Source organism: Cnephaeus nilssonii (genome assembly GCF_951640355.1).
Source record: "Cnephaeus nilssonii genome assembly, chromosome: 23".
Lineage (NCBI taxonomy): Eukaryota > Metazoa > Chordata > Mammalia > Chiroptera > Vespertilionidae > Cnephaeus > Cnephaeus nilssonii.
This window is the reverse complement of record NC_137094.1, coordinates 18,333,889-18,361,773: the sequence shown is the minus strand read 5'-3', so window position 1 is coordinate 18,361,773 and position 27,885 is coordinate 18,333,889. Positions and strand designations below refer to the sequence as shown.

The window sequence follows — 27,885 nt, the reverse complement described above, 5'->3', positions numbered from 1 at the left end:
AGGGGGCCAGATTAGCAGTATTATTTATTCGATCCGTTTTCATTTTTTTCCAGGGGGATAAGATATGTGCATTTTAATAGGCTGCGCCTACGTGAGGCCTGTTAAATCTTAACGACGCGATCGTGTTGGGGAGGGGACGCCAGAGGACCCTGGCAGGCAGCACACGCGATGGGGTGCGTGTTTAACCTTTAAAACAGGCGTTGTTTCGAAAAATTAACTTCGTGCGGGTGATCTGTTAAGGACGTTCCTGGATGCAGGTGGGGACCGTGATGATCTGCGAACCCCGAGTGGTTTTTATGACCTTGTTATTCAAATACCTAGCGACGTGTTTATTCGTGTGTGTTTTTCCAGACAAGCGATAAGATGGCAGCTTCTCTGGGTAAACCTACTAATTGGTAACGTACATCTTTTTTTTAAAAAAAAAAAGATGTATTTTTTTTTTATTGATTTCAGAGAGGAAGGGAGAAGGGGGGAGAGAGAGAGAAACACCCATGATGAGTGAGAATCACTGATCGGCTGCCTCCCACACCCGCCCCTACTGGGGATCGAGCCTGCAACCCGGGCTTGTGCTCTTGACCGGGAATCGAACCCTGACCTCCTGGTTCCTAGGTCGACACTCAACCACTGAGCCACGCAGGCCGGGCAACCTATGTCTTTACCCTTAGCCTGTTGGCCCAGAAAAGGCAGCGGTGTGGTCTCTCGCGGGCGTGCTCGCGATGGCAGACACAGGTGTGGACATGAGGATCGGACTCCTTTCGGATGCGCTTGTGCGCAGCTGCCTGATTCTGAGGTTTGGAAAGCGCGTGGGAAAGCGTTAGCCTGACCGCCCAGCGGGCGTGGCTCAGTGCCCTCACATCGATGTTTCTCTCTCGCCCTCTCCCTTCCCCCTCTCTCTCAAATCCATAAAAAGATACTTTTCTAAAATGTAGTAGGAATTAGAAATCACCGCAGGCTGAGAGGACTCCACAGCAAGAAGCGAGAGACCTGAAGGCCCGTCATACCGTCAGGAAAATGTTTCGCGAAAGGAAGAGCTACGACCGTTTTACTTTCGAGCTGAACAAAGGTTGACTCTTCACAGGATTCCACTTAGTCTGCTGTTACCCCTAAGTCACCCCTGGTTTTTTTTTTTAAACGACTCCTTGTTTTCCATATCTATAATAATAAAAGGGTAATATGCTAATTAGACCGGACAGCCGAACGACCTTCCAGATGTCATTCCGGATGAAGCCGCGGCAGCGGGGGCTGAGGCAGAGGCGGTTAGGGGAGATCAGGCAGGCGAGCAGTTAGGGGCGATCAGGCAGGCATGCAGAGTGGTTAGGTGCTATCAGGCAGGCAAGCAGTTAGGGGTGATCAGGCAGGCATGCAGAGTGGTTAGGTGCTATCAGGCAGGCAAGCAGTTAGGGGCAATCAGGCAGGCAGGCAGAGTGGTTAGGGGCGATCAGGCAGGCGAGCAGTTAGGGGCGATCAGGCAGGCGAGCAGTTAGGGGCAATCAGGCAGGCAGGCAGAGTGGTTAGGGGCGATCAGGCAGGCAGGCAGAGTGGTTAGGGGCGATCAGGCCGGCAGGCAGGCGAGCGGTTAGGAGCCAGCAGTCCCGGATTGTGAGAGGGATGTCTGACTGCTGGTTTGGACATCCCCCGAGGGATCCTGGATTGCGAGAGGGTGCAGGCCAGGCTGAGACCCCCCACCCCCGTGCATGAATTTCGTGCACCGGGCCTCCAGTATCCCAATAAAAGAACAGAAAGAATAAGCAGGAGGTACGAGATGATCTATTCAAGGGGAGCATCCGCTCTTCCCCAAGAAAGTTTATCGACTCGCTGCCTAGACACCAGAAATGGTGTTTTCTCTTTAAGGTCACGCAGGCCAAAGCGGACGAGGCCAGGAGTGACACACGCCCGTCGCTATTCGGCGAGACCTGTTTGGTGGCTTTCTCTGTGTGAAAAGAACCAGTGTTCGCGGCCCAGTTTCTCAGAGAAAAAGAGTTCGGAGTCACAAGAACCGAGGCCAACCCCGGCACCTTTGTTTAGAATCTCAGCCAGAGGGGCCCGGGAGGACGTCAGCAGGGAGGGTTGAACTCGATGTTCCGTCCGGCAGGTGCAGGGATGTTCTGTAAGACAATAGCTCCCCGTAGTTCTAGTTAGAATTTCAAGACACACACCTTAAAAAAAAAACACACACACTCAGGACTTCAGATTTAATTGTCCTTTGACCTATTCAAAGTCATGGGCGTGGACAGTTTTTTTATAAAAGGCAAAGCTTGTGTAGTTTAGGAGACCCTAAAACAAACAAAACAAACAAACAAAAACTAGGAAGCCCCGTATTGATCTTCCGTGAAAGCGGAGGGTGGAACCGTCGTCTCTCTGGCTGCTCCGTGCCTCTGACTCGGTGCCACGTCCTGTCTTTGTCTTCCCCGAGGCCAGAGCCTGTGCCTGGAGCACCAGATGTTGAGAGCCACCACCTCCTGGATGTCTCCGCGTTGACGCCCACATTTATCTTCGTCTTGTGCCCTCCTCGGCATTCCTGGAGCAGCTGTCGCTGCCTGACTCCAGGCCGCCCGTCCCCTGGATGATTGCAGGAGCCTCGTGGCCTCTGACTTCCCAGCTCCGAGTCTTACCCTGTGAGCATCCGTGCTACACAGGAGACCAGACGGATCTGTCTAAAATTTAAGTGCAGTCACGCCCTCCCCCTTCTGTAAACCCTTCAAAGCCTCCCTATTTCTCTTAGGTAGGGTGACCTTAAGTTATTATCCAAATGGAGATACTTATTTATTAACTTACTAGAGGCCCGATGCACGAAGATTCGTGCAAGAATGGGCCTTCCTTCCCCTGGCTGCTGACACCGCCTTCGCTCCGGCCGGAGCCGCCTTTCCGCCTTCCCACGCTGCCCAGAGGCCCGGAGCAGCTGGGGCGGTGCAGAACGCCTGCGTCAATGGCGATGATGCAATCATCCCGCCCCCGGCCGCTCGGTGCCTATGTATGCAAATTAACCCGCCATCTTTGTTGGGTTAATTTGCATACTTACTCCTGATTGGCTGGTGGGCGTCGCGAAGGTACAGTCCATTTTCATCTTACTCTTTTATTAGTGTAGATATTTGACCGATAACCTTTATATGGTGCCGTGCCGATCCCAAGTGCACAGTGAAATGACGTTTTGACGGATGCCTCCATCTGTGTAACCCACATTCCTTTAAAGACACAGACTGTTTTCTATCATTCCAGAAGGTTCTCTCTTGCTGATTCCTGGTTCCTTCCTGTGCCCCCTACCCCGCCCCGACAGCCCCAGACTACCACTGTTCTGAGTTCTGTCACAGTAAAGGGTAACAGTCGATTTGTGGGTGTCGAAGCATCCTTGCCTCCCTGGAACAAATCCCACTCGGTCATGTTGGAGGATCCTTTTCGTGTATTGTTGAATTCAGTTGGCTAATATATTGTTGAGGATTTTGGCATCTATGTTTATCGGGGGTACTGGCCTGTAATCTTCTTTTTGTGTGTGTGTTGCCTTTGTCTGGTTTTGGTATTTAGGTCCGTCACGCTGGCCTCATAAAATAAGTTTGGAAGTATTTCCTAGTCTTTATTTTTTTGGGGGACGAAGAATTTGGGAAGGATTATTTGTAGACTGCAGGGTCTTATCGGGTAGGACTGATACACCCGTGCAAGCTAAATTCTTGAAACTTACATGTCAACAGCACAGTTTTTTTGTGTGTGTTTTTTTAAAATAGCACAATGTGTTGGCTTCATGGCCATTATTTGCATCTTCCAACCATAAAAATTCCTTTTTAAATGTTGATAGCATTACTAGTAAGTTGATCAGAGTTAACCACCTCAACCGTTTATTGTGTCAGCATTCACGGTCCCGCAGCGATTCCTCTCATTGAAGGGGGAAGGAGGAAAGAGACATTTGGCCTACGTTCAGCGTCAAGACCCTGATGGCTGTCTGGTCTGTATAGATGATATACACAGAGTGGCCAGATGATGATGACCTCTGAACGCATAATCTGGCCATGCAGTGTATATCCTACATAATAAAAGGCTAGTATGCAAATTGTCCCCTCGACCAGGAGTTCGACCAGCAGGCAGGCCGGCCAACCGCTCATGTCCCCTCCCCCTGGCCAGGCTGGCCGGACCCCACCCATGCACGAATTCATGCACCGGGCCTCTTATATATACACACACTGAGTGGCCAGATTATGATGATCTCTGAACGCATAATAATCTGGCCACGCAGTGTATGTCCTATATAATAAAAGGCTAGTATGCAAATGGTCCCCTCGACCAGGAGTTCGACCAGCAGGCAGGCCGGCCAACTGCCCATGTCCCCTCCCCCTGGCCAGGCTGACCGGACCCCACCCATGCACGAATTCATGCACTGGGCCTCTAATATATATATACACTGAGTGGCCAGATTATGATGATCTCTGAATGCATAATAATCTGGTCACTCAGCGTATATCCTATATAATAAAAGGCTAATTTGCAAATGGTCCCCTCGACCAGGAGTTCGACCAGCAGGCAGGCCGGCCAACTGTCCATGTCCCCTCCCCCTGGCCAGGCTGGCCGGACCCCACCCATGCACGAATTCATGCATTGGGCCTCTTAATATGTATATGTATACACACACACACACACACACACACACACACACACACACACTGAGTGGCCAGATTATTATGCGTTCAGAGATCATCATAATCTGGCCACTCCGTGTATATGCTCAAATGTGTTTTGAAAAACCCTCCCCAACTGATGGTGATACTTTTTGTTTTTTATTGATTTCAGAGAAGAAGGGAGAGGGAGAGAGAGATTTAGGACCTTTGTCGTTATTGAACTAGAACTAGGAGATACACTTGACATATTTTAGCTTAAAAAAAAAAAAGTAGATTCTTAAATGCTTGTTTTCCCTTGTTAGCTGATCGATTTATCATGCTGAATGGGACCCTCAGGGGGCGGAGATCTAATACGCCGTGGCCACACCAGCCGCGTGTTCTCTCTTCTCTCGCAAGATCCACTTGATCCTCCTCCTTACGGGGAGGGATGCGGGGTAGAGGCCCGGAGAAACAGCGCTTGCTTGTCACCAGCCCTGCGCTCCCTTTTGCCCGATCGTGGGTGTGTTGTTTGTGGGGCGCATGCAGGTAGACGGGGTGCTGCCCGTTTTGTTCTGCTGTTCGTAACTGACTTTCTGTTTCATCCTTCTTGTTTGCTTGATATTTAACGCTGTCAATGTGTTCTTTCCGTACGATAATAAAATAGTCCAGAGAATTTAAGGAGGTTTTTGGAAACCCAAATCATTTTTCTCGGTTTAAGGCAACTGGGTGTTTTGTAAAGAACACAACAAACCAAAAACCTGTAGAAAACGGGGGAAGGGGGGAGGGAATTAACGTTTGAAAGAGTATTATTATTTTTTATATATATATATTTTATTGGTTTTTTTACAGAGAGGAAGGGAGAGGGATAGTGAGTTAGAAACATCGATGAGAGAGAAACATCGATCAGCTGCCTCCTGCACATCCCCCACTGGGGATGTGCCCGCAACCAAGGTACATGCCCTTGACCGGAATCGAACCTGGGACCCTTCAGTCCGCAGGCCGACACTCTATCCACTGAGTCACACCGGTCAGGGCTGAAAGAGTATTATTACCTTAAACCTTTACATCATCTGTGGGTGCTGGCCTAGAAGTGTACGTGTCTGTGTGTGTGTGTGTGTGTGTGTGTGTGACCCTAAACACCGTGTGGTGGAGAGATCAGACTGTATGAACACTTCCAATAAATGCAAAAGTACAACCTCTAATTGACGCTGTTGTTAAAAGCATCCTCCAGAACGGATTGCCTGTGTCTTATTTCTCCCTCCAATACCTTCTCTTCCTCTCCCTCCCTCCACCGCTTTCTCCCTCTCCCTCTCCTGCTCTCTCTCTCGTTTTTTTTTTAGACTTCAGTGTGAATAGCACCTGTAATTAAGGCAGACCCAGGAGCCGAGGGAGCTGGGTCGGACTCCCATCCATTGATCTGTGAGCCCCGCGCCCGTCAGGGGAGACACAGGCCGCTGCTGGGCGGCTTTGTCACGGCAGAAGCCGCGGGGTTCTGTCGGGGCTGTTCCTGCGCGGCCTCTGGGCCTGCTGGCTGGCTGCCTGCTAAAGAGGCCGAGTTTAAAGCTGTCCCCCGAGGCGCGCTTCTGCCAGTTGGGAAGCGAGCTGAGGCTGAGGCTGTGCTGCAGCCGGGCCTGCGTGTGCGCGCGCGCGCGCGTGTGTGTGTGTGTGTGTGTGTGTGTGTGTGTGTGTGTGTGAGTTGCTGGTGGAAGGAGGGGGTGGGTGTGAAAGATGGAACCTCTAAAGGGAGAACCTTCTTAATTTGAGCCTTAAAATTGATGTGAAAAAAAACTGATGTGAAATTGATTCCTAAATTTGGTATATTTAGAAGCAGACAATGAATTTTGTATGTCATCTATCCTCTATCTAATCTATCTATCTTATCTATTTTCTATCAAATATCTATTTTTCTATCTATCATCTATTTTTCTATCATATATCATCAAACTATCCTCTATCTAATCTATCTTACCTAACTTATCTATCTATCTATCATCTATCTATCTATCATCTATTTTTCTATTTACTATCTATCTATCTTTTTTCTATATATCTACCATCTATCATCTATCTATTTATCTATCTATCATCTGCCTATTTTTCTATTTACTATCTATCTATCATCTATTTTTCTATTTACTATCTATCTATCTATCTATCTATCATCTATCTATCTATCTGTCATCTATTTTTCTATTTACTATCTATCTATCTTTTGTTCTATATATCTACCATCTATCATCTATCTATTTATCTATCATCTGCCTATTTTTCTATCTATCATCTATTTTTCTATTTACTATCTATCTATCTATCTATCTATCTATCATCTATCTATTTTTCTATTTATTGACTATCTATCTAGCTACCTACTATCTATCTACTATCTATATATTTATTTACTATCTATCATCTATCTATCTATCTATCTATCTATCTATCTATCTATCTATCTATCATCTATCTATCATCTGTCTATCTATCTGTCTATCTATCATCTATCTATCTACCTACCTCCCTATCTCCACAGAAATGATATGACCCCTTTTGCAGGGCGTGACCTCGAGGGTGTGGGAGGGGTAGTCAGGGCGGTAAGTGTCTTCCCGGCACAAGGGAAGGGTGAGCGATGGTCCCTGAACTGCTCTCATCTGCCACGAACCGGGTCCAGTCTCAGTCATTTACATGATCTCAGGGTTAGCGTGCTTTCCATGACGCCCCGCAAAACGTTGCCAGTCGTAAAGCCGTTAGCTCTCCCCACACGGGGTCCAGCTTTCCCAGGCCCCCCTTCCCGAGCGGACCAGGGCCCGCCCCGAGGACAGAAGACCGATCTTCCGGCTGCTTTCCTCGCAGCCCCGGGGCCGGGCCGGAGGCTCTGGTAGGCACTGCGGTGGAGCTTTCCAGTGTTTTGTTTTCCACGGGAACCTGGCTGCCCTCTGCCTTTTAAGAGAACCTCAGAGGTTCCGCTTTAGAACGCCCTCCTCCGTTTCTGTGGGAGACTGAGGCTTTCTCTGGGTGCAAGCTTTAAGGGTAGCGAGGTCCCCGGGAAGGTATGGTTTGGGGGTGCAGGGGCGGTGGCCACTGCCTGAAGACACTGGCCCCTTTCTCTTTTCCACAGGAAAAGGCTCATCCCCTCTCCCACCACCCCCGGCTCTGACCTTGTCCGACGCGCTCTCTTCCCCTGGGAGGTTGACGTTAGGGATTCAGACTTCGCCGGGCGGTTGTTTCTCACAGAAAACACGCACGGACCCTTGTCTGTCTGGGCCCGGCGGCTGGCCGGGTCAACACGTGCGTTTTGTTCTAAACCGGGAGGACGCGGTGATTTCTGAACGCGTCGAACGTTATTTTAGAGCAAATGGAAGGCCGCCGCTCGGTCTGAGCATGAACCAGGTCACTTTCTGCGCTTCAATGAAAACGTGGATTTTTTCATGTTTCTATCTATCTATCTATCCATCTATCTATCTATCTGTCTGTCTATCTATCTATCTATCTATCTATCATCTATCTATCTATCTGTCTATCTATCTATCTATCATCTATCTATCTATCTATCTATCCATCTATCCATTTATCTATCCATCCATCTATCTACCTACCTATCCATCTATCTATCTATCATCTATCTATCTATCTATCTATCTATCCATCTATCCATCCATCTATCTATCCATCTATCTATCTATCCATCCATCTATCTATCCATCTATCTATCATCTATCTATCTATCATCTATCTATCTATCTATCCATCTATCTATCTATCTATCTATCTATCTATCATCTATCTATCTCTGTATCTATCATCTATCTATCTATCTCTGTATCTATCATCTATCTATCTCTGTATCTATCTATCTATCTCTGTATCTATCATCTATCTATCTATCCATCTATCTATCTATCATCTATTTTTCTATCTATTTACTATCTATCTATCTATCTATCTATCATCTATCTATTTTTCTATTTACTATCTATCTACTATCCATCTAGTTTTCTAAATAGAAAACTAGATGGATAGTAGATAGATAGCATCCATCCTATCCCCTCCCCCACCCCTTTAAAGGAAAGCGGGTGGACTGGAAGCTATGCTGTTTTAGGTGGAAAGGCTGAGTTTTAGAGGACATGGGAGGGTTTCATTCGAGATATAAACTTGGGGTTCCTGCCGCCGAGTTCACCAGGGGTTGAGTCACATCAGCGTCTCTCTGTAAACCACCCTCCTGTGGGACAGGGGGCTCCCCCTCCCCCGCCCCCAGTAATCCGTTCTGCCCTGAGCCCCGTCCCCCGGCCCCGCCTGCATCTTAATGGGAACAACCTTTCTATTTCTGCGCCAGGATCTGTCAGAAGTCCCCGTGGCCGGTCTGCGGGCCGGTAGCCTCCCCATATGGTGTGGCGCTTCTGGTAAAATCCATATGGCCTTGCTGAGGGGCCCCCAGCGGTGATGTGAAGGGTGTTAATACCCTTCAGGCCAGACCCCGCCGCCTCCTGGGGCCCCGGGGCATTGTCCCTGCAATCTGCCCTCGCACCCCCTTCCTTCCTTCTTCATAATCAATTAGGTCGGCGCCCAACCTGGGCTGCTTTGCTTAAGAAAGGAGCCCTTTTATTTTATTAATTTATTATTTATTTTTCTCCTAGGAGAGCTGTCTCAGCAAAGGTTTAAGGGCGTCTTCCTACACACCCTAAAGCTCTTTTTCTGTTTGTTTTTGTTTTTCCAATCGGCCTTCGCAGGAAGTCCTGAGGAGCGTGCCCAAATTCTGCTTCCCCTTCGACGTGGAAAGGTACGTCTCCGTCATCCCTAACGTCCCCTCCCCCGTCTCAGCGAGCACGGAGATTGCATTTTTTTTTTTTGCAATTTTAATTTTTCTCCATTTTTTAAATTAAGGTATTATATGTGTACATATCTTACCATTGCCCCCCACCCCCACCCCACTCCCATACATGCCCTCACCCCCCAGTGTTTTCCGTCCATCGGTTATGTGTATATGCGTGCATACAAGTCCTTCGGTTGGTCTCTTATCTCCCCCACCTCTCCCTAACCTTCCCACTTTAAAAAAGTAAAATGAAATGTCCTTTCTCCTTCCCGCCTCCCACAACAACAGCAGCAACAGCAACCAAAGGCGGGCGGCTCAGCACTCAGTGGGACCTGGTAGAGGGAGGGCGGTTTGGCGCTGTCCGAACCCCGGGGCCTTGGGCTTCCTCCTCTGCGGCCCCGTGAGGACACGTCTGAGGTTCCCATTTCTTCCTTTTGTGCTTCAGAGGCACAGGCTCTGCACCAGCAGCAAAAAAAAAATAAATAAAAATAAAGATTAATCAGACCTTATCAGAGCCTTAGAAGGGTGTCTTTTAAAATGAGATGTACACGTCCCGGCTTCCATCTCCTCCCCCCGCAATCCCCCACCCCTGATTGAAAGGGCCATCTGTGTGAGGCTGTCAACCTGGCCCCAGCCGTCTCTCCTGTCTCTCCTGAGGAGAGCTTTAGAGAGACAGGCCCCGTCCGGATGCCCCGGGGCAGCTCCGGGCTCGGCTGAGGACCTCATGCCGCCTGCATTGTGCCGAGTACATACCTGGGCGCAGTCGGAATAGCGTAGGGTCCCCAGCCCTGGGAGCACAACAGCAGATCATTTGTGGTTTTTCATGGGTTTTCACACCCTGTTCTCAGGTGGTGTTTTTTTTTTTTTTTTTGAACCTGGTAGGAGGGGATGCTAACCAAAAATATGTTTTAGGAAAATATTTCGCTCAGGATGAGTAAAAACCTAAACTTTTACTATATATATCTATATCTATATCTACCTATCTATATATCTATATATAATGTTTATGTTTTTATGGATGTCAGAGAGCGGAAAGGAGAGGGAGAGAGAGAGAGAGAAACATCCATGATGAGAGAGAATCACGGATCGGCTGCCTCCTACACGCCCCCTATTGGGGATCAAGCCTGCAACCCAGGCATGTGCCCTGACCAGGAATCGAACCCTGACCTCCTGGTTCCTAGGTCGACGCTCAACCCCTGAGCCACGCCGGCTGGGCCTTTTACAACATTGAAGACACTGTTCGGAAAGATGGGCTAGGCCAGTGGTCGGCAAACTCATTCGTCCACAGAGCCAAATATCAACAGCACAACGATTGACATTTCTTTGGAGAGCCACATTTTTTAAACTTAAACTTCTTCTAACGCCACTTCTCCCACATAGACTCGCCCAGGCCGTGGTGTTTTGTGGAAGAGCCACACTCCAGGGGCCAAAGAGCCGCCTGTGGCTCGCGAGCCGCGGTTTGCCGACCACTGGGCTAAGGGGTGCTGATCATTGACGCTGGCGACGGCCTCGCATTGCCCCCTTGTGGGGGAGCTGCCTGGACCGGCCAGCGGCACCGTTTCCACGTTGACGGCGAGGACACAGTAGAGGGAGAGGAGCGAGGAGAGGGTGCTGTGCGCCTGGGGCCCTGGAGGGCACGGAGGCGTCCGAGGGGCTCCCCCGGGTGCGGAAATTACTAGAAACTGCCCGGATGATCCCCTAGGACCGGTGACCCCCTGGAAGGGAGGAGCACACGCAGGGTTGCTTGGCCTGTAAGGCGTCACGGCGTACTTGGATGTTGGACGCAGGATCCAGTTCACGCTCACACGTGGGACACTCCTTCTGGTTCTAGAACGCGGTTCTGGCTTGAAGAGCCAACTCCTTGGAAAGGAGAAACCACTGCCACACACAACTGTGCTCTTGCCCTTGCGTTTCTTTTTTATTTTTTTAAATTTTTATATTTTATTGATTTTTTTACGGAGAGGAAGGGAGAGGGATAGAGAGTGAGACACATCGATGAGACAAACATCGATCAGCTGCCTCCTGCACGCCCCCCACTGGGGATGAGCCCGCAACCAAGGTCCATGCCCTTGACTGGAATCGAACCTGGGACCCTTCAGTCCGCAGGCCGCTGCTCTATCCACTGAGCCAAACTGGTTAGGGCTAGTTAATTTTTTAAAAATATATTTTATTGATTTTTTACAGAGAGGAAGGGAGAGGGATAGAGAGAGAGAAACATCCATGAGAGAGAAACATCGATCAGCTGCCTCTTGCACACCCCCTACGGGGGATGTGCCTGCAACCAAGGTACATGCCCTTGACCGGAATCGAACCCGGGACCCTTCAGTCCGCAGGCCGACGCTCTATCCACTGAGCCACACCGGCCAGGGCGCCCTGGCTTTTCTGTACGAACGTTCTCGCCCGAGGCTGAGGTGCGGGCTGTCCTGTGTTCCAGGGTGTCTCAGAATCAGGTGGGACAGCACTTCGCCTTCGTGCTGACGGACATCGACAGCAAGCAGCGGTTCGGGTTCTGCAGACTCACCTCCGGCGGCAGGATCTGCTTATGCATCCTCAGGTGAGCCCTGTGGGGGGGAATAAAACCTGGGCACAGAGCGGAAGTGTCTTTCTGCTGTGCTTCAGTGTGCTCGGGGTGCTTACAGAGCTATATATATAAAAGCCTCATAGGCAAAGTGTCCCCGCGGGCGTTCGACAGACCTGGAGTTCGACCGCTCGCTACGATGTGCGCTGACCACCAGGGCGCAGACTCTCAATGCAGGAGCTGCCCCCTGGTGGTCAGTGCGCTCCCACAGGGGGAGTGCCGCTCAGCCAGAAGCCGGGCTCATGGCTGGTGAGTGTAATGAGTGTAGCGGCTGTGATGGGAACCTCTCCTGCCTCCTCGGCAGCCCTAAGGGTGGACTGCTGGCCAGTTGGACATCTCCCAAGGGCTCCCAGACTGTGAGAGGGTGCAGGCCGGGCTGAGGGCCCCCCGCTCCCCCTGAGTGCATGAATCTCGTGCACTGGGCCTCTAGTCTATATATATAAAAGCCTCATATGCAAAGTGTCCCCGTGGGAGTTCGACAGACCGGGAGTTCGATCACTTGCTATGACGTGCGCTGACCACCAGGGGGTGGCACGGAATGAAGGAAGGTCCTGGCCGGTGACTGGCAGCCACTGGGGACCCAAATTTTGTGCACTGGGCCTCTAGTATGCATATAATTGCCTCTTTATTTGTCTTCTCTACGTCCAAGTAAGTTGTAAACTTTTAAAAAATGTTTTTATTGGTTTCAGAGAGAGGAAGGGGAAGGGAAAGAGAGAGAGAGAAACATCGGTGATGAGAGAGAATCACGGACTGGCTGCCTCCTGCACGCCCCCTGCTGGGGGTGGAGCCGGAAACCTGGGCATGTGCCCTGACCGGGAATCGAACCCTGACCTGTTGGTGCATTAAGTTGACACTTACCCACTGAGCCACACTGGCTGGGCAGTTGTAAATTATTATTATTTTTATTTTTTTGTAAATTATTTTAATTTACTTTCTCTATATAGCATCTACTAAGTGTAAAGATTGACCAGCAGCAGTAGGATTTTTCCTGAAAGAGTCTGGCTCTTTTAAAGATTCGTTTTTGCAGGTTTACTTCTGGAAAATGAGATATTCAGGCAGGAGTTCAAATAGCCCATGTCTCACACGGGACAGAGGGTGCAGGACTCTGCCATGACTGTGTTCCTTTCTCTCCCGGGCCCGGCACTCGGGTTTCTGGACGTGACTTGCTGCTCTCAGGCAAACGTTGCAAACTGATGGACTGGAGGGTTGAGAGGTGTTTTCTTTGGCCACACGGTCTGTTACACATGTTAGAAGATGTTTCTGGCCTTACACATTCTAGTGACATTGTGCCTGAAATTCCTGCTCCTCATTCCCTTTGCCAAATGGGAAGATTGAGCAGAACCGAAGGCGTTCCCAGGAGCAGCAGGAAGCTGAGCCCCAGGCTTTTATTTTTATTTCTTAAAATATATTTTTATTGATGTTTTACAGAGAGGAAGTGAGAGGGATAGAGAGTTAGGAACATCGACGAGACAGCATCATGATTGGCTGCCTCCTGCACGCCCCCTACTGGGGATGTGCCTGCAACCAAGGCACGTGCCCTTGACCGGGATCGAACCCGGGACCCTTGAGTCCGCAGGCCGACGCTCTATCCACTGAGCCACACCGGCCAGGGCTGAGCCCCAGGCTTCTAGTAGCTGTGTCCCGAGTCTGCTGGTCAACCACCAGGTCCCACTGCCCCACTTCCTTCGCTGACGTCATCTGACGGGGTGGATGGTTACCACTGAGTTTCCTGTCTGGGCACTTAGCATGTTGAGGTCCTGGCGGCTGGGGAGAAAGAGTCTCAAGGTTAGTCCTCCCTTAGTCAGTCTCGATGAGTCATAACTCCACATTCTATAGAGTATTTTATAAAAATAGGACTCTATGCTGTGCTTATAAGATGGATATTGCGTCCTATCCAGTTTGGCTCAGTGGATAGAGCGTCAGCTTGCAGACTGAGGGGTCTCGGGTTCGATTCCGGTCAAGGGCCCATGCCCGGGGTTGGGGGCTCGATCCCCAGAGTGGGGTGTGCAGGAGGCAGCCGATCCATGATCCTCTCTCTCATCATGGATGTTTCTCTCTCTCTCTCTCTCCCTCTCCCTTTCTCTCTGAAATCAACAAAAACATATTTAAAAAAATATACGGGTATTGGCCAAACTAGAGTCTGTGGACATGTTTATAGGGAAAGAAAGAACGTTTAGTCACTAAAAATATTGGCAGAGAAAATGTTGGCACAGGCCCTGACCGGTGTGGCTCAGTGGATAGAGCATCAGCCTGCAGACTGAAGGGTCCCAGGTTCGATTCCGGTCAAGGGCACGTACCTTGGTTGCGGGCACATCCCCAGTAGGAGGTGTGCAGGAGGCAGCTGATCGATGTTTCTCTCTCATCGATGTTTCTAACTCTCTATCCCTCTCCCTTCCCCTCTGTAAAAAATCAATAAAATATTAAAAAAAAGAAAGAAAATGTTGGCACAGAATTGACGTTGTCTGAAACATGTGTGTTCTATGCAGAAGGCTCTGTGCTGCCGATGGAGGGTGGAGTCTCCTAGTTTGAAGCCGGTTGGTCGGGCCTTAGGGGGCGGGGGTGTGGCCGTGGGAGACGGGTGGGGAGGGCCCTTTTCATCATTTTGTTTCACGATGAAGTTCAGAGGCTGGAGTTGGAAGGGGAGTCTGCCCTGATGGGCTCTCCCCGACCCAGGCGTGCCCTCGTAGGAAGACCAAAGACGCATGTGCTTCCTGATTTTCTCCTGTGAATTTTTAAGTCTTTTCATTAAAGAGAAAAAAAAAAAAGTCAAATGTACAGGAGAGTTTCAAGACGTGTACCATGGGCTCACCTACACATCCCCTCGATTCACATTTTCAATCAAGCTCCTCTCTTTCCCTCCTCCTCCCGGCCCCCCCCACCCATGCACACACAGACAGACAGACAGACACACACACACGTACCTCATTCTATCCCTTACATTTCTGAGCCAGAAAATGTGCACCCAATGCTTTACAGCGCCTTTCTCCATCCCTGGATGATGCTGTGCTAAGACTCAAAAGCAATTGGAATTCACTGTCGAGTTCCAAGCAAGAAACTCGGTACACGAGGCTGTAAAAATGAGGGTTGATTTCTCTCTCTCTCTCTCTCTCTCTCTCTCTCTCTCTCTCTCTCCTGGATCTTTTTTTTTTTTTAATGTATTTTATTGATTTTTTACGGAGGGGAAGGGAGAGGGATAGAGAGTTAGAAACATTGATAAGAGAGAAACACCGATCAGCTGCCTCCTGCACGCCCCCCACTGGGGATGTGCCCGCCACCAAGGTCCATGCCCTTGACCGGAATCGAACCTGGGACCCTTCAGTCCGCAGGCCGACGCTCTATCCACTGAGCCACACCGGTTTCGGCTGTCTCCTGGATCTTACGTTATTCTGTGACTTGAAAGTAAATGGAGTTGATTTCTATTTGGTTTTGCTCACTTTTTAGCGGGAATATTAGGATTTCGGTTTATTTATAGCAACGTGGAGACTGAATTTTGAATGTCCAGCCCCCGTCGTATCTCCGGCTCTTTCCAGGACACGTCTGGCCCTCGCTGAACGCGATCTCAGACGTACCCTAAGATAGCGCTCACGCAAACCTTACCCCGTTGTGTATCGTCCTAATTGCTTTCATCTGCTGGTTTCAGCCCGACGCCCGCAATGACATCTTTTTTCCTAATGGGATTAACGTGCTTTTCCAACTATAAAATTGTCGCCAGGGTTCAGACGGAAGTGCCCTCGCCGGGAAGACGGACGGACGCGAAGGCCTTTGTAGTGTCGCCCCCCCCCCCCCACTCCCCGGCCCCCCGACCCTCTAACTCATACCACACGTGAAGCTTTCACACTCTTCCTCTGGGCAAACCCCTTAGAAGCAGCGTGTTTCAATTTTACACGTTTTGTGTCAATTTTCCAGAAAGAAGAAGAAGAAAAAAAAAAAAAAAAAAACAGCGCCTGGACCTTAGACGTTCTGCCAGGAAAGGCCGTTTATTGGTTTCATCTGATGCCCCCACGTCAGATCCCTGCCCACTTAACACAAAACACTTCCTCTCCTTGGTTTAACCTTTGACTTGGGAATGTAAAAGTTGTGTCTGCTCCGGAGTGGAGGCACACGTGTGGGGGGGAGGTCTCCGGGTTCTCTCTCTCTCTACATCTTGCCTTTAGCCGAGGTCTCTACAGAATCTTGTTTTTATTATTATTTTATTTAATATATTTTATTGATTTAAAAAAATATATATTTTTTATTGATTTCAGAGAGTAATAGAGAGAGAGAGAGAAACATCCATGAGGAGAGAGAATCATTGATCAGCTGCCTCCTGCACGCCCCCCACACTGGAGATCAAGCCCACAACCTGGGCATGTGCCCTTGACTGGAATCGAACCTGGGACCCTTCAGTCCGCAGGCTGATGCTCTATCCACTGAGCCAAACCAGCTAGGGCTATTTTATTGATTTTTTTTACAGAGAGGAATGAGAGGGAGAGAGAGTTAGAAACACCGATGAGAGAGAAATATCTATCAGCTGCCTCCTGTACACACCCCACCGGGGATGTGCCCGCAACCAAGGTACACGCCCTTGACTGGAATCGAACCTGGGACCCCCTCAGTCCGCAGGCCGACGCTCCATCCACTGAGCCACACCGGTCAGGGCTCTACATAATCTCATAACAAACTCTTGAATCATCTCCTGCCTTTTGTTTTAGAAGAATTGGTCCTGACGTAGTTGGTGTATGTCTCTATACGTTACCAGGCTCTGAGCATCACATCTGATGTTCTGCTAAAGAAAGGACATTTTTCGTTTTATAAAAACTGAAGTGAAATTCCTTGTTCAGTCAATCGTAGATGTGGAATACATTAAAAAAAGTTTTTTCCCCCCCTAGGATTTTTTGTGGTTGGTTGCCAGAGAAAGATTTTGATGGTCTTTGGGACTAAAATTGAGTGGAAAGGTATTTTAACGTACTGATAATCCGTTGAAGAGCTTCACCATGACTTACAAATGAATGGCGTGGGACGTGTATTGTTTGAAAATTTTCTAAGAGACCACAAAGATAAAAACACGAGAATAACATTTCTTGCCCTAGCAAGGTGAGCTTATCTCTATATATAAAAGCCTAGGTCGACCATCGCAAACGAACGGACGACCGAACAGGCTGCGTGGGGCGACCAGGCCGGCGGGGGCAAGGGGGGGGGGGCAGTGCCATGGGATTGAGTCGTTTTAGACACTGCTGACCCAAAATAGAAGGGAGCCATGGACACACTTTGTCACAGAGCTTTGGATTCCGATCATGTTATGAAAACGAATCACAGGTCATATTCCGTTTCCCTGTAACCGTCGGGAGAACACAGGTTCAGTGCTTTTCTGCCTCCCAGGATCCAACGGTTTGAAATCATGTCCATCTTATGTTCATTTGGTCGTCTTGTTTCTTGGTTCTAAATGATATAGACATTTTTCAGTTATTGCTATTATTATTATTTATTTATTTATTTTTTTTTTTACAGCTACCTGCCATGGTTTGAAGTCTATTACAAGCTTCTCAATACGCTGGCAGACTACTTGGCTAAGGAACAGGTAAGCTGTGTTTTCCCCCCATTTTTTTTACTGAGGTAAAATACATATAACATAAAGTTGACTGTCTTAAACCATTTTTCAGGGTACAGTTCTGTGTCATTAAGTACATTCACATTGCTCTCCAGCCACCCATCCTATCCTCTCTAAAACTTTTTTTAGCCCTAAGCGGTTTGGCTCAGTGGATAGAGTGTCGGCCTGCGGACTGAAGGGTCCCAGGTTCAATTCCAGTCCAGGGCATGTACCTTGGTTGCGGGCACATCCCCAGTGGGGGATGTGCAGGAGGCAGCTGATCGATGTTTCTCTCTCATCGATGTTTCTAACTCTCTCTCCCTCTCCCTTCCTCTCTGTAAAAAAATCAATAAAATATATTTAATAAAAATAAAACTTTTTTATCTTCCCAGCTGACACTAGGTGCCATGAAGCAATCACTTCCCATTTCCCCTCCCCCACATCCCTGGCAACATCCATTGTGTTTATGTTTCCTACTGCCCACACCACACTGGGACATGCATACCTCCACGGGCCACATATGACTATGTGCCTCATATAACTACCATCATACAATATTTGTCCTTCTGTGCCTGCCTTATGTCACTACTCGTGTTTTCATAGTTCATCCCATGTTTATCCTATGTCAGAATTTCTTTCCTTTTTCAAGAAAGTATATTTTTACTGATTTTAGAGAGGAACGGAGAGGGAGAGATAGAAAACATCAATGATGAGCGAGAATCACTGATCGGCTGCCTCCTGCACGCCCCCTACTGGGGATCGAGCCCGCAACCCAGGCATGTGCCCTTGACCGGGAATCGAACCTGGGACCCTTCCGTCCGCAGGCCGACGCTCTATCCACTGAGCCGCACCGGTTAGGGCCATATTTAAATTTTTTTGAAGAGTTGTGTGATCCGTATAATTTTGGTGTTCTGGGAAGAGGACGTAAGACTACACTTGTGTTCTTTATTAGAGGAAAAATATTATAAGTTCACGGTATTAATAACCAGAAGGAAATCTTTAATTTTTATTATTTTTTTATTTTTAATCGAGTCCCACCGGTTATTTAGACGGATATTCAGATTTTATCGTTCAGGTTATCCTTACGCAACCTACAGTGGGCAAGTACAAAGGATTTTTAAAAGCTGGACTTTCACAAAATTCTGTGTAGCCATAGGAACTTTATCCAGAGCATCAATATCATCCAGAATATTCTGTGGCATATTTCATTGTTGAAATGGTAAAGGGATAAAGTCTTTATTGTCTTCTTTTTAGGTCATTCTGAAGAGAATTTCAGATAGGCAGTTCGGAGTGCATGCTTTTGCAGACGTTCATAGCGATCGGAATTAAATTGGATGGCCAAGTTAAAGAACATGGCCATGTTCGAGAAACCGTGTGTCTCATGTCCAAATCCCTTAAAATTAGTTGTTACTTTCCTTGAGGAATTGCTTTTCCTTTCGTTTATTCTCCCAACCTAAACATTTTAAGAGAGAATAAAAACAACTATGTATTTAAAAAGTTACCTTCCTATATTTATTACTGGATTTGCATGAGTAATTCAGAAAAAGTAAGTGTGCACATTGAGACATATTTTAATTATAAAAATATAGGAGGTAGATCTGTTTATTTAATTTATTTAATTCCATTTTTTTGTGTGTGTGTGGGTCGGGTAGTGACCAGTTGCTACTTAGAAAATAAATATTTAGGATAACCTCTGTGTTAGATCTTAGTATGATATCTTAAGATATACTTAGTCCTTAAAAATTAGGTTTGAGATTTTAAAATTAAAATAGGAGGTGGACGCTTTCAGTACCTGATGAATGGTATTGCTGTTTTTATACACTTCCCTTGTTCTTCGGATTTAATGCTTTAAATAATTCCTTTCCTTAGATACCAGTATATTTTATAAGAATTAAATGTTGCCAGATATATATTTAATACTAAAGGATTGCTGTTACTCTTTCTGGATAAAGCCATGGGAATATCTTTTCCAGATTTATTAGATTGAAATATTTGAGTTTTAGGTATTTAGAACATTTCTGGTTTGAGATTTTTTAAATTAAAATAGGAGGTGGAAGCTTTCAGTACCTGATGAATGGTATTGCTGTTTTTATACAGTTCCCTTGTTCTTTGGATTTAATGCTTTACATAATTCCTTTCCTTAGATACCAGTATATTTTATAAGAATTAAATGTTGCCAGATATATATTTAATACTAAAGGATCGCTGTTACTCTTTCTGGATAAAGCCATAGGAATATCTTTTCCAGATTTATTAGATTGAAATATTTGAGTTTTAGGTATGTAGAACATTTCTGTGGATCTGAGAAGGCAGGGTGCCTGACTTGATCGAATCGTTTTAAATCATATTTTGCTTAATACGTACTTGGTTTATAGAATTTACCTCTTTGTTTACTGCAGGAAAATGATTTGAATGCAACGCTCACGGCGCTCTATAACCACCCCGTCCCGAAGGCGAACAGCCCTGTCAACCTGAGTGTGGTGAGTACGTAGGCCGTTCATTGATCTTCATTGATCGGTGGGAGGCGTTACAGATGTGTCTCCTTTAAGAGCACCTGCCCCTTTAAGAAACTTCACCATGCAGTCACTCCACTCCCAGGAAAACGTCCGTGCTAGAACGAACATCGCCTTGCGACCTTCGGACCCGCTTTAACGATCCTGACCTAGTCCGTTGGAGGTGTATCTCGGTAGTTGTTAAATCAGTCTTTTGGTTTTTATTTTTTTAATTTTTATTTTTGGCCTTTTTGTAACATTTTGAATCAGTCGTCTCTGATAGCCTTCCCATCTTGTGCACCTGTTCTCAACACAATACCGGAAGTGTTGGTACACTCCGCAGGTGAATAAAACATCGCCTTCACTTCGTGTAAAGCTTATTTCGAAATTGCATTGGATTTCAGGGCAGGCGCCTCGTCACCCGCCCAGCCCCGTGCTGTTTAACGAGGGGCGAAAGTTGCGATTAAATCACGTATTTTTTAAATATATATATACATATTTATTGATTTCAGAGAGGAAGGGAGAGGGAGAGAGAGAGAGAAACATCCAAGAGGAGAGAGAATCATGGATCGGCTGCCTCCTGCACACCCCCTACTGGGGATGGAGCCCACCACCCAGGCATGTGCCCTTGACCAGAATCAAACCTGGAACCCTTCGGTCTGCAGGCTGATGCTCTACCCACTGAGCCACACCGGCTAGGGCTAAATCACTTATTTTTAACCACTGGTAGCGGTTCTAGTTTTACGAGTTAGGAATTTTGTTCCTCCCTCAAATGGAAAGAAATTTTTGTTTTGTTTCCAGAATTTCCATTAGGAAAAATGACATCCACCAGCTGCCTCCTGCACACCCCCCACTGGGGATGTGCCCGCCACCAAGGTACCTGCCCTTGACCAGGAATCGAACCTGGGACCCTTGAGTCCGCAGGCCGACGCTCTATCCACTGAGCCACACCGGTCAGGGCGGCACTCTGATTTTCTTACCAGCTCCTATTTCGTACAGTCTCCCTGTTCCAGCACATGAATTTTTTTTTCAGGACGTGGCGTTAGGACCGCTAGAATATCGCAGGGAGGCTGTGAACGTGTCATGTCCCATGTGAATGACTATTTCGAAACCGTCTTTCAGAATCTTGACCTACCCCCCCGGCCTTCTCCACTCTCAGGAGGGGATGGAAATATGTCCTTCCAGGTCACGCGAACATACAATGAGCAGATCTGCCCTTAACGTCACATGTACCATCAGTGCTCCTTAGCTGTTTTCAGTGGGCAGTGTGGCTACGTGGGTCTGGCTCAGAGACACAAGCCAGGTGTGGTGCCCACGTCCCCCTTGAAAGTAAAATATTCATTTTATTTTTCTCTCACCTGTCGTAAGAACCAAGAGATATTTATTGCCAGTGAGCAAGCTCTGAGAGATCAGCCATCCCTAGCACCGGTGAGTTCTCAGGGCATCGGCGTCTCAAAATCACTCTCCAATCGGGCCGACACAGACTCCTTTTGCTGTGCCTTTAAGATGCGCTCCCGTCTTGGGGAAGCGGGGAGTGGGTCTCTCGGAAGGAAATCGATCACGTGGGATATATTTTCTGTTTATACTCTCTTTAAAAAAAAAAAATAAATTTTGTTGATTTTTTACGGAGAGGAAGGGAGAGGGATAGAGAGCTAGAAACATCGATGAGAGAGAAACGTCCATCAGCTGCCTCCTGCACGCCCCCTACTGGGGATGTGCCCGCCACCAAGGTCCATGCCCTTGACCGGAATCGAACCCGGGACCCTTCAGTCCGCAGGCCGACGCTCTATCCACTGAGCCACACCGGTTAGGGCTATCCTCTCTTTGAAAGCCCGGCGGGGTGACATTCAGTTCTATAGAAAACCCCCTCCAAGTCCAAGGAGGGAAGAGAGACCAAATCCACGCATCTCCTCCGTTGTCAGAAGCAGGGATGCCGCAGCGCATTTTAGGAGTGAGAGTTCTGTCCCTTTTTTTTCTTTTTGTCACAGGGTCCCTGGAGACCTTGCGACGTGTCTCTCCTCTTGTTCTCCTACCCTGGACAAAAGACACGTGGCCTGTGGGAACGAGCCGATATTGGCTGGAATGGCCCCCCCCACCCCCCCCATCTTTAACCCTAAAACAGTATTAAATAGGTGCCTATGTGATTCAGACAGGGACGTGGTTTTGGAGATGGGTATGAACAGAAAATACAACAACTCTGGTGATTCACTGGCACGCTGATTCTGGGTGGTGAATGCGGGGGGGGGGGGGGGGAGCGGGCTGGCCTACACCGTGTGCTTTCTTAATCCGCCTCCATCGTGAGCTGTCCTGTTGCTTTGGATATTGAAGCTAATTCGTGTTTGTTTTAGGGGAATGCGTGAAGGCCGCAACGTTTTGAAATGAGCCCATGTCTTTTTAAGAAGTCTTGAAGACTTAAAGCTTGTTTTATTGCCGCTTTCTGAATCGTAGAGTGACGGATATGTCCAAATCTGTCGTGGCTGTCCATAGAAAGTCTTAAGATTTTGGTATCTTTTTGGGCAGTGGTCGGCAAACTGCGGCTCGCGAGCCACAGGCGGCTCTTGGGCCCCTTGAGTGTTTAGCAAAGGCCAGCTGAGGAGGACCCTCATTAAGTTAATCACAATGTACCTACCTATATGGTTTAAGTTTAAAAAAAAATTTGGCTCTCAAAAGAAATTTTAATCGTTGTCCTGTTGATATTTGGCTCTGTGGACTCATGAGTTTGCCGACGACTGTTTTTGGGTAAGCAAGCCTTATTTGTGCAGTCTCCCTAAACTAAATGTGTTTTTAAATATATACGTATATACAACAATGAAGAGATAATATATCTTAACAGTAATAGGCTTTTTTTTGGTCTTAAACTGTTTTTAGGACTTCCATTTTAATTTTAAAATTCAATATTTTCAACCAACACGTAATTCTTTATACGAGAAAGTGATTGTTGGATCTCCTTTAAACCTCATTTAAATCATCTCTCAAATTCAACAAATCTGAGCACGGGTCCTCGGTATTTACTATATAAACTCAGTCGCTCTATTTTTTCTTCTTTTTGCCCCACGTTGTCTGCGATGCCGTCCAACGGTGATTCTCCTTTCCTCGTGTGCTTCCTTCCATCCGTTAGCACTCCTACTTCATCGCCCCCGACGTCACCGGACTCCCAACCATCCCCGAGAGTGTAAGTTTCCTGCGCCTTACGTTTTTCATTCTAGTCGCTGTATGGGTTTTATTTCTTTCAGTCTCCCTGTTTAAGGATTCCTGTGCAAAGAAATAGGATATGGAGTGACTATCTGTGTCTCTGAGAAATAAGGAGTAATGTGGTTCTCTCTCTCTCTTTTTTATGTTCCCGCTACTTTACCCCCTTCTGAATATCAGAGTGTAGTCAGGAAAATGGTGTGAGAACCAATCTTTCCATCTACTGAGATAGTTCAGGAGATCACACACAGAGTGGCCAGGTGATGATGATCTCTGAACGCACAATCATCTGGCCACTCAGTGTCTATCCTATAGAATAAAAGGCTAATATGCAAATGGTCCCCTCGACCAGGAGTTCGACCAGCAGGCAGGCTGGCCAACCGCCCATGTCCCCTCCCCCTGGCCAGGCTGGCCGGACCCCACCCATGCACGAATTCATGCACCGGGCCTCTAACATATATATATACACACACACACACTGAGTGGCCAGATTATTATGCGTTCCGAGATCATCATCATCTGGCCACTCGGTGTATATTTCAGTGAGGATCAGGGAGGGGTTGTTTCTCAGGAGAGGACGTCTATGGGTGGGTAACGGCTACAGCGGTGGGAAATATTTCCACGCAAAGAGTTACTTCAGTGAACTGACCGGAGTGTTTCAGATCCCTGCTTCTGTCTCGGTGAGCTCCTAGGTGTCCTGGGCCTGATTCCTGGATTCTTTCTTAAGCGATAATACACCTTGTAAGGCCTGAGGGCGTATGAACAAGGAATTATAAAAATGGCTACGTTTTGCATTTGATGTCCCAGTTGGTGGGAGCCCTACGAGACATACCCTCAGCACGTTACTATTTATTCCCGGTCACTGTTGCGTAGAGAAGCGCATGTGGCTCGGTGTCCGTGGCAGCGATGCTTTCGGATGCTGTGTGGAACGGGAGTATTTTTCTCTGCGTGACTTCCGGTCTGCTCCCCTGGGGAAGATAAAATGAACCGGTAGAAACAGTTCGATCGCACGTGAGGGAGACATCAACGGGGAGAACAATGCTTCCGGGAATATTTAGTATGTCCTCGGAACGCCACTCCTCTTCCAAACGTGTGTTCAAAGCTCCCGAGTGCGTTGTTTCCCGAAAGCACGCGTGTGACGCGTGAAGACGCCCAAGACATTGGTTGTGGATCGTCTCGTGTCAAACCCAGACGGTCCGTGGGTGGTGCTGCTCGTGCAGACGCATCCAGAGGGCTCCTGGGAGAGTCTCCGCGCGCTGCTCTGAGTGTGGGCCTGAGATGGGTCACCCCAACACTCAGGGCACCTCCCAGCCTGAAGCCCAAGGGCTGCTTCCTCTAGGCCGGGCCCCCTGCTCTGTCCTCCTGGCAGCTGACTGGCCAGGCCTGGACTTATATGACCCTGGACCCTTCCCGTCAGAGTTTTTATTTTATTTATTTTTTGTTAATCCTCACCAGAGGGTATTTTTTTTTCCCCATTGATTTTTAGAGAGAGTGGAAGAGAGGGTGGGAGGGAGGGAAGGGGGAGAGAGAAAGGGAGAGAAACATCTATGTGAGAGAGACACATTGATTGGTTGCCTCCCGCACACACCCTGACTGGGACCCTGAATTGAACCTGCAACCCAGGTACGTGCCCAGCTGGTGTGGCTCAGTGGTTGAGCATCGACCCATGAACCACCCCGGTCACGGCACATGCCTGGGTTTCGGGCTCGATCCCCAGTAAGGGGGAGTGCAGGAGGCAGCCAATAGATGATGCTTCTCTCTCAAACATGTTTCTATCTCCCTCTCCCTCTCCCTTACTCTCTCTCTAAAAAAGTCAATGAAAATATATTTTATATATATATATATACACACACATACATACACTGAGTGGCCAGATTATTATGATCTCTGAACGCATAATAATCTGGCCACTCAGTGTGTGTGTGTGTGTGTGTGTGTGTGTGTGTGTATTTATTAGAGGCCCAGTGCATGAATTCGTGCATGGGTGGGGTCTGGCCAGCCTGGCCAGGGGGAGGGGACATGGGCGGTTGGCCGGCCTGCCTGCTGGTCGAACTCCTGGTCGAGGGGACAATTTGCATATTAGCCTTTTATTATATAGGATGTACACTGAGTGGCCAGGTTATTATCCATGCAGAGATCATCACAGTCTGGCCACTCAGTGTGTGTGTATATATATATTAGAGGCCCAGTGCATGAATGCGTGCATGGATGGGTCCGGCCAGCCTGGCCAGGGGTAGGGGACATGGGCAGTTGGCCGGCCTGCCTGCTGGTCGAACTCCTGGTCGAGGGGACAATTTGCATATGAGCCTTTTACTCTATAGGATAGACACGGAGTGGCCAGGTTATTATGCGTTCAGAGATCATCATCATCTGGCCACTCCGTGTAGATTAAAAAAAAAAAAAAAAAAGGCCCTTCGCTGTGTGAGACGCGTCCCGTGGTCATCCCCACGCGCCGTGACGCGCTCGCTGGTTTTCTCTCGCGCGCAGCGGAACCTCACGGAGTACTTCGTGGCGGTGGACGTGAGCAACATGCTGCAGCTGTACGCCAGCATGCTGCACGAGCGGCGCATCCTCATCACCTCCAGCAAGCTCAGCACCGTGAGTACCACCCCGTCTCCTAGGCAACCGCGTCCGCGCGCATCACAAAGGGCCCCGGCGTCCCATCCCGAGCATCACAAAGGAGGAGGCCGCGCGCCTGGGCGGACTCAGGCCGTCCCGTGTCCCGGGAGACAATGTCCACGGCCCCGTTTCTGATAAGTGGCTGTCCCGCCGCTCTTGAGGGACAAAAGTGCCTGATGGGAGGCGGCCCGCCATGCATTAAGTCGGGTTAATTATTTTCTCCGGATCCAGGAGATGAGCGTTGTGTGTGGGTGGGTGTGTGTGTTGTGTTTTTCTTTCCCCTCCTCCTCCCCCTCCGTTTTTCTTTTTCACTCTCCCGAGTTCATTTGACTGCCTCCCGCCTTAGAAAGCACTCTGAAGGGCTATTATGAGATGGTGATTATTCACTTGTGGCTTCTTCCCCGGGCACTTCCCTGAAAAGGGACCCGGGGCCCCCGGAGAATTAGCCGCCCTCCCACCCTGGCAATAAGGTGCGTGCCTCTTTGTTGCCAGGCGCTGGTCTGGTAGAAGGTTCTATAGGCGTTGCGACTTGGAGGGGGCTCTTCAGGCGGATAATAACTTAAAAGTCAAAGCAGCATTTTCTTTCTTTCTTTTTCTATTTTTTTTTTTTTTTTATTAATCACACGTTGTCGGCCGCTCACTGAGATGTGATGTGGAAGCTCTTGATCGCCGCGGCGAAGGCGGTGAGAATAGAAGTGTCTTCGGGCCGTAGAGAGAGAGAGTCACGCGTCTTTCGCCGCATTTCCCCGTTTTTCTTTCTTTTCTTTTTCCCCTTCCTGCTTTCGACGTTGCCATTTTTAATAGGTTCGATCGGCTTAAAAATGTTAATGATCCGCTTAGCGTTTAGCGCGATCGGTGAGACACGGGTGAAAACCCGTTATTTAAGACGGGCATGGCTTTGCCGTCGTGAGCATTTTGGGTAAGCTGGTGAAAATAAGGTAACGCACACACGTTTCGTTCTGAAGCAGAAATAAAAACTACGAAGTTTGGTATTGTCGAGTAGAGGGAGTTTCGGGATCTCTCTAGGGGGGTCTGTTTCGTAGAGGTGTCATCGGAGAGGTGACGTGCCCACCCACAGGCCTCAGACAGGTCATGTGATCCTGGGTTTTCTGATTCTGATTTGGGGTTGTTCCCGTCACTCTTCAACCGAAAAAAAACACGGTTTGGAGATTTTGAATTGCAATACCGACAGGCTCACTTTTTCAAACAAAATTGAAGACATAGATTATTTTACATCTTGAACGTAAGGGAGGAAGCGTGGAGGGTGTACTAGGCGGTGACAGAGGTGATGGCTGGCATTTTCTTAAAGCGATATCGAGAAATTCAGTCTGAAACTGTATAAATTCACTTTTCTGCCATTTTTAAAAAATTTACCACTGAGGTAAAACCACTCTTCTTTCTTCTTCCTCTTCTCTTCATCTTCATCCTTTTTTGGACATGCACACACACATATGCATCCATACACATACATATGCACACACATATACACACACATGTACATATACACACCTGCACCTACATACATATACATACAGGTGAAGTGCTAAGAATTCTATCTGCATGAGACCCAGCGATTCTCCCGTGATGGTCAGCTATCATTTTCAAATGGACTAGGCCAGTGGTCGGCAAACTGCGGCTCGTGAGCCACATGCGGCTCTTGGGCCCCTTGAGTGCGGCTTTTCCACAAAACACCACGGCCTGGGCGAGTCTATGTTGAAGAAATGGCGTTAGAAGAAGTTTAAGTTTAAAAAATGTGGCTCTCCAAAGAAATTCCAGTCGTTGTGCTGTTGATATTTGGCTCTGTGGACTAAGGAGTTTGCCGACCACTGGCCTAGATAATGCAGTTGAGAGTCAAGAATGACACACCTGCCTTTTAATATGATTTGAATTAAAAAAAATAGCCCTAACCGGTGTGGCTCAGTGGATAGAGCGTCGGCCTGCGGACTCAAGGGTCCCAGGTTCGATTCCGGTCAAGGGCATGGACCTTGGTTGCAGGCACATCCCCAGTAGGAGGTGTGCAGGAGGCAGCTGATGGATGTTTCTCTCTCACCGATGTT

The 27,885-nt window shown here is 48.1% G+C and overlaps 1 protein-coding gene across 4 annotated transcripts in view; it reads left to right on the top strand.

Annotated features, from left to right (window-relative positions):
- Window positions 1-27,885, top strand: part of DENND1B (DENN domain containing 1B) — a 107,454-nt gene that overhangs the window by 24,954 nt on the left and 54,615 nt on the right. For 3 of the 4 annotated variants that reach the window (XM_079763521.1, XM_079763518.1, XM_079763519.1), the window contains exons 4-10: window positions 9,302-9,351; window positions 11,819-11,938; window positions 17,450-17,519; window positions 19,928-20,008; window positions 21,389-21,448; window positions 23,139-23,192; window positions 25,697-25,807. In XM_079763521.1, the coding sequence (XP_079619647.1) occupies window positions 9,302-9,351; window positions 11,819-11,938; window positions 17,450-17,519; window positions 19,928-20,008; window positions 21,389-21,448; window positions 23,139-23,192; window positions 25,697-25,807 (546 nt within the window). The remainder of the gene's footprint in view (window positions 1-9,301; window positions 9,352-11,818; window positions 11,939-17,449; window positions 17,520-19,927; window positions 20,009-21,388; window positions 21,449-23,138; window positions 23,193-25,696; window positions 25,808-27,885) is intronic. The other variant, XM_079763520.1, reaches the window with a different exon arrangement.